Below are 7,409 nucleotides of genomic sequence, written 5' to 3' on the forward strand. Positions count from 1 at the left end.
AAGAAGAAACGCCACGAACTAAAAATTAAAATAAAAGACGGACCAAACTGAGTCATCGAACTACCCTGAAAGCGAAGCGCGGGTTACTCATTTTATAGAAGTAAGATGAAGGAAATAATTTAGACGGAACACACTCAGGAAAATTTATCAGGTAATCGCAAGGAAATACATGTTCAACCGACATAAACAAACTCAAAATTAACAGAAGGTTACCTCTTGAGGGGAAGCAAAACAGAAACGACGAGCTAGAACATACTTCAACACGAGAACTGAACACGAGCGAAAGAATGGAAGTCTGGATAGCAATTTGTTTTTCTTGTTATGTAAAGAACAACTAAAGATCAAAACAACTTCCTTCCTGTATTTTCATCACTTCTTCTCTAAATTCTCGACTAGAATAAAAATCTTTCCTAATTTTCCAACTAAAAGAAAACCAAAACCCTCTCAAAAATTTCTCAGGCTTCTCCCTTAAAAAAAATCCCTTGCTGGAAAGAAAAAGAGACTATTTAAAGGGAGGGAAAGACGAGAAAATTCCAATACTTTTCGGCCCATTTGGAATTCTGATTCAAAACCTTTTCCAAAAAAAACCCCAAATATTCCTTCGATTCTAGGCGATTCGAACGGATTTGAGGGGAGGTGGAGGGTCGAGATCGACCCTTCGTCCTGGGCAAGTGACGTGGCTTGATCCTACAACACCAAGGACGATTCCTCGTGTCTTGTGTGCTGCAGAGGTCGTACGGATAGAGCAAAATTGCAGGTACCCGTTGCTGCCTTCTTTCCACGCGCGATTTGGAAGAGGGAAAAGGAAGAACGCGTGAAATTGGATTTCATACTTGCTGAAGCTGCAGAAACTCCTAGGTTTCAATTTGCTAGGGAAGAAGAACTTGGGCGGTGGGGTCGGTCGGGAGAAAAGGACTGATTTGGGGTTTTTTGCGTTGGGCTGGGAAGAGGTAAAAGAAGGGTCAGATATAAAATAAACAGGGGTTGGGCTTACTAGATATAACTTAAAGTTGGGCTGGGAATGTTAAGGTTTGCACGGGCTGATGGAAAATCGAGGATATTTTAGGCTGGAATTATTGGGCTGGGAAGGTGGGAAAAAGATATTGGGAGGAGTGGGCTGCTGATAATAAAAGAAAAAGCCCAAATTTGGTTGGTCCAAACAAACTTGAAAGATAAAAAAAAAATCACTATGAATTAATCGCATAAGCCTCTTAACTTCGACGAGACAAAATAATTGACGTAATTAAAAGAATTAGTTCCAAATAGAGAATACACTATTGCATAACTAGATAGTAAAACATTTTAAAAAAAATTTAAGACGATTTTCACACATTCTTAAAAATTTGCTTACATATATATGTTTAGAAAGGTATATTTGAATTTCACAAAATATCTATTATTTTAAATCGCTTGGAATCTTAAGAAGCTCGTGAATTAATTTATCGTAGAGAGCAAAAATTGGTTGTTAACAACCGTCCCTCATTTTCCTAGGATTGGTGCCAGCAATTCGAGGAAAATGAAATTGACTAATCCAATTTTGACCGACCACAAATTCATCTTTTCAACAAGATTTGATATTGATTTCGGAAATTATGGCCGAACCCTAGATACGGGTTCCCTACATATCTCAGACTATACGAGAACTGAGGCCACTTGTAGTTCGATATGCTTGATTTAATGCACAATTTAGAAAAAATTCAAAAGTCATCCTAATACCGAATTATGAAGGCACCGAAGTGCTTGAGAATAAGATTTAATAGCGAATGTTGGAATACAACCGAGTTTTAACATTGAACCCGCCTACATATCCTTAAACTTCAGAAATCAGACTGTTATATAGTTCAAATTGATCGGTTGAAAAAGAAATCTATTATGCTAGATAACCTTTGGTTTTGGATAAGTGAAAAATTAAACGAGTATTAAAAGGAGGCTTGTAACCTCTTAGCCATGAATGTGGTGCGTTCACATCGATAGGTAAGAACTTACACGCACATAATTTCCAAACTCTTGGTGCATTGTCACCCAGATTGAAAATTTGCCTCCGGCAAATACCAAAATTTCAGGATGCGAGACCGAAACTGACAAAAATAAAAAAAACAACATGTCTTTTAATAAGGGTGTGGTTTGAATGAGCTGGAAGTCACTCCTCTGCTCGCGTCCTAAGAGTTTGACAATCCTCTTTGGACTATGTTCCAGTTCACTGCCAAGAAAAGTTCCACGTTGTGCTGCATCCCTTTTGATGTCGTCCGCACCGTGTCGACACTGAGTTGTTATCCTTCTCATTTGTCGTTAACTCGATTGGTTTGACGTAAAGCAAATAAATCTTATGTCTTGTGTTTGCAATATAATCTTCAATGTATTCTTCATTTGATGTCAACATAAAGGGAAGTTGATGCCGTGTGCTAATATTTCTCTTGACATCGTCTTCGATGCTCTTCTTGATGTTTACTTTTATCAAAATAAAAGAATGCAGTTGATGATGATGGATAAATATTTCTCTTGGGATGCACGATTTCCTTTTTTAGCCGTGCATGCCTTCTTGCGGGGCATAAATATCTTCCCGCGATACGTAAATTTCTGCGAGGTATGAATCTTCCCGCGATGCATAACTTTCCTCGAGGCATGAAATCCTCTCGCGATGCATAAATTTCAACGAGGCATGGAATCTTCTCGTGATGCATAAATTTCAGCAAGGTATGAAATCTTCTCGCGATGTATAAATTTTGACGAGGCATAGAATCTTCTCGCGACGCATAAATTTTTGCGAGTTATGAAATCTTCTCGCGATGCATAAGTTTCGACGAGGCATGGAATCTTCTCGTGATGCATAATTTCTTGCGGGGTATGAATATCTTTTTGCGAAGCTTGAATATTAACTCGCGATGCATGATCTTCCGCGATGTATGGATATTGACTCGCGATGCATGATTTTCCACGATGCATGGATATTGACTCGCGATGCATGATTTTCTGCGATGCATGGACATTGACTCGCGATGCATGATTTTCATATCATCTCCATTGATGATAACGGTAAAACGACTTCCAGATAATACATCGCTTTGTTCGACAATAAAATAATTGTTTCCTCTGGGTAATGCACCGTCTTGATCGATAATTAAATAAATGACCCCCTCCGGGTAACGACACTATCTTGTTTGGTAATGTGATGCAAATAGCGTCCTTTACGGAAGCCGTAAACTCTCCCTTAAGATTTTCGCTTGATTCACCTTTAAATCTTGCTAGACGTTCTTTACATGTTTCATGTTGTTGGAAATTGATTGAAATAAACAATTCATATTCCCAAGTCTTCGACATAAGTGACATAAGATGATTCTGGAACAATTTTCTCCTCCTCTGACTTATCCGTATTCATTAATCGAAAGAATTTGCCGATTTCAAAGCAAAGCTATAAACCTGCGTCCACAGAAAATTTTTTAGTTGTAAAAACAAACTGATTTGTGTCGATTTCTTTAGTTATCTGCTCCTAGTCCTGCTATCTCCGGTTGATTTTCTGATCTCCCGACTCTTAATAGATAAGACAAAGTATTTTATGCCAAAAAAAATGAAACATAAAAGGGAATTTAAGAGAAGTAAATTTTCGAGAGATAGTATCTTAAAAAGGTCACTGCCAAGTTGTGTCATATCAGACATAACAAACTTCTTTGAGTCTGATGCTTTAAGGTCTATCTAATTATTCGCTGGGGAGTTTCAGAGTCACTCCAGACTCGTAGATAAACCCATCCTGAAATTTTGAGGCCATCCTCAAAATTTCTGTCCCAGTTAACTGTCTTGCTTATCTTTCCACTGTAACTGAGCAGATCGCGGAATTTTGAGATCTTCTCAAAATCCTGTACCGTTTGAAAATCTCGAAATATCTTCTGTCTTGACTTGCTGAGGAGGAATCTTTTTTGTTTCTGAGAATTTTTAAGTCCCTCTCAAAAATTCTGTCCCAGTTTCTATTGTAAAGAGGAATAGAAATCTTACCAGGAGATATGACTGAACCCTTGTGGAGCCTACGTATCCCGTTGAGGCAGGAATCAGGTCAAACATAGTTCCCCTCCTCAAAGGTTGACAAATTAAGAAAAACTACAGAGAAACCGACCGAGGACGACATAGGCTGCCTACGTATCTCATTCTTGAGAATTCCAGTCGAACGTAGTTCAAATACAAGAAAATATTAAAAGGGGTAAATGGGGTGACCGAAGCCGACATAGTCCGCCTACGTATCTCATTCTCGAGAATTCAGGTCAGACGTAGTTCATTACAGGAGGGATAAGAATTTAAGCAAAACAAATACAAGAAAACATAATGATTACAAGTAAATAACAGAAATATAAACTGCAGCTTCACACGTAGTATCTCTTGACGACATTTGAGTTGATCGGTTTCGGCCATACAGTTCCATCCATCTCCGACAGGACCAAAGCACCTCCAGATAATACTTTACAAACCATGTAAGGACCTTGCGAGTTTGGTGCGAATTTTCCTTTGTATTCATCTTGATGAGGGAAAATGCGCTTAAGGACCAATTGACCAACTTCGAAAACTATGGCTCTTACTCTCTTGTGAAAGGCACGAACCATTCTCTTCCTATATAACTGACCATGACAGACGGCAACCATTCTCTTCTCATCAAAATCATAGCTAATTGATCAATCCGCTTGCTCAGCCATTCAACATTACTCAACTCAGCTTCCTAGATAATTCTCAATGACGGTATGTCAACTTCTGCAGGTATGACTGCCTCTGTTCCATATACTAGTAAGTAAGGCGTAGCACAAGTCGATGTTCTGACAGTCGTGAGGTATCCCAATAAAGCATATGGTAACATCTCATGCAAACCTCTATACTTGTCAATCATTTTCCTCAAAAATCCTTTTGATATTCTTATTGGCGGCCTCTACAGCTCCGTTCATTTGGGGACGATAAGTAGTTGAATTTTGATGAGTAATCTTAAATTGCTCACATATCTTTCTCATCAAGTGACTGTTGAGATTTGCACCATTATCAGTAATGATGGATTATGGCACCCGAAATCTACATATCAGATTGTTGCAAACAAAATCAGCCACCACTTTCTTGGTTACCGACTTGTAAGAAGCTGCTTCAACCCACTTAGTGAAATAATCAATGGCGACCAAAATGAATCTGTGTCCATTAGAAGTGGCTGACTCTATCGGACCGATGACATCCATTCCCCAAGCTACGAATGGCCAAGGTGAACTCATAGAATTAAGTTCGTGAGGTGACACTCTGATCAAATCACCGTGCACTTGACATTTGTGGCACTTTTGCACAAATTTGCAACAATCATTCTCCATTGTCATCCATAAATACCCGGCTCATAGGATCTTTCTTGCCAAAGTGAGCCCGTTCATATGCGTACCACAAACTCCAGCATGTATCTGTTCAATAAGCTTCACAGCTTCAACAACATCAATACATCTTAGAAGACCCAAATCTGGAGTCCTCCTATAAAGTACTTCTCCACTTAGAAAGAAATTGAGAGCCACACGGCATATCGACTTCTTTTGGTTGGCCGTAGCATCTTCAGGATAGTTCCAGATTCCAAATACTTTTTTATATCAAAATACCAAGGCAAACCGTCTGGTTCTGTTTCAACATGGAAACAATGGATTGGATGTCCTTTTAACTCTATATCCAGAGGACCAATATAATCTGTGTCCGGATGTTTAATCATCAAAGCGATGGTGGCAAGAAAATCGGCCAATTCATTCTGTACTCTAAGAGTATGTCTGAACTCGATGTTACAAAATCTTTTGCACAACTTCTGCACGTACTGTACGTAAGGTATAATCTTTGGGTTCTTCACAGCCCATTCTCCTTGGACATGATGAATCAAAAGATCTGAGTCTCTAATAACAAATAACTCATAGACATTCATGTCGATGTCCATTTTCACACCACGAACACAAGCTTCGTATTCGGCCATGTTGTTCGTGCAATTAAATCAAAGCTTAGCCGCCATGGGATAGTGATGACAGGATTCTGACACTAAGATTGCTCCAATACCTTTACCTTGATGATTTGGCGCTCCATCAAAGAATAATCTCCAACCTGGATACTCTTTAGAAATATCCTCACCCAGAAATGACACTTCTTCATCATGAAAATAAATCTTAAGCGGTTCATACTCTTCATCAACATGATTTTCTGCAAGATGATCAGCCAAAGCCTTTGCCTTTATCACTTTCTGAGTCACATACACATTGTCAAACTCACTCAACAACATTTGCCACTTAGCTAACTTTTCGGTCGGCATTGCTTTCTGGAAGATATACTTCAGTGGATTTATTCTGGAAATGAGGTATGTAGTATAAGAAGGCAAATAATGTCTCAACTTCTGGGAAAGACACGTCAAATCACAACACGTTCTCTCCAACAAAGTGTAACGAGAGTCGTATGGAGTAAACTTCTTGCTTATATAATAGATAGCTCTTTCCTTCTTTCCTGTCTCATCGTGTTGACCAAGTACGCATCCGAATGCGCTATCTGAGATGGACAAGTACAACAATAAATGACTCCCTTCTCGCGGAGGAACCAATACCGGTGGATCTGACAAATAGTTCTTGATAGCGTCAAAAGAAGTCTTACACTCTTTAGTCCACTTTGTCGGGGTGTCTTTCTTCAGCAGCTTGAAAATAGGCTCACACACCACGGTTGATTGAGCTATAAATCGATTGATGTAGTTTGACCTTCCGAAGAAACTCATCACCTCTTTTCTCGTCTTTGGCGCTATCTCTTGAATTGCTTTAATCTTAGAACATTCGAGCTCAATACCTCTCCTACTGATTATAAATCCCAACAACTTCCTGGTTGGAACTCCAAAAGCGCATTTGGCGGGATTCAACTTCAAGTTGTAACGACGCAGACGATCAAAGAATTTCTTTAGATGTGTCAAGTGGTCCGAACTCTCGCGAGACTTGATTATGACGTCATCCACGCACACTTCAATCTCCTTATGGATCATGTCGTTAAAAATGGTCATCATAGCTCTCACGTAGGTGGCACCCGCATTCTTGAGGCCAAACGACATCACCCTGTAGTGATATACACCCCACAGTGTAATGAAAGCCGTCTTTTCTGCGTCTTCCTCATCCATCAGAATTTGGTGATAGCCTGCGTAACAATCCACAAACAAATGCATCTCATGCCTAGCATAGTTGTCAATCAAAATATGAATATTCGGCAACGGAAAATTATCCTTCGGTCTAGCTTTGTTGAGATCTCTATAGTTAACACAAATCCTGATTTACCCGTCTTTCCTTGCGACCGGAACAACATTGGCCAGCCAAGTTGGATATTGTGTCACTTCCACCAATCGGGAATCTATTTGCTTGTTAATCTCTTCCTTAATCTTCAAACTCAGTTCAGGCCTGAATTTT

At 39.4% G+C, this 7,409-nt stretch overlaps 1 protein-coding gene across 1 annotated transcript; it reads right to left on the minus strand.

Moving 5' to 3' along the window:
- Nucleotides 1–5,313: 5,313 nt before the first annotated feature.
- Nucleotides 5,314–5,956, minus strand: LOC107022520. Its single transcript, XM_015223117.1, has 2 exons — nucleotides 5,608–5,956; nucleotides 5,314–5,408 (listed from the first exon to the last, which is right to left on the minus strand). Exons 1-2 carry the CDS (start codon nucleotides 5,954–5,956, stop codon nucleotides 5,314–5,316), a joined length of 444 nt encoding a protein of 147 aa, XP_015078603.1.
- Nucleotides 5,957–7,409: the final 1,453 nt, after the last annotated feature.

Source organism: Solanum pennellii, chromosome 1, assembly GCF_001406875.1.
Source record: "Solanum pennellii chromosome 1, SPENNV200".
Taxonomy (NCBI): Eukaryota; Viridiplantae; Streptophyta; class Magnoliopsida; order Solanales; family Solanaceae; genus Solanum; species Solanum pennellii.

Coding starts and splice junctions, on each gene's coding strand:
- LOC107022520 (XM_015223117.1), bottom strand. CDS start 5,956: ATGGCCGAATACGAAGCTTGTGTTCGTGGTGTGAAAATGGACATCGAC. Junction 5,409..5,607: donor TGTTGAAACAGAACCAGACG/GTTTGCCTTGGT, acceptor CTTATTGAACAG/ATACATGCTGGAGTTTGTGG.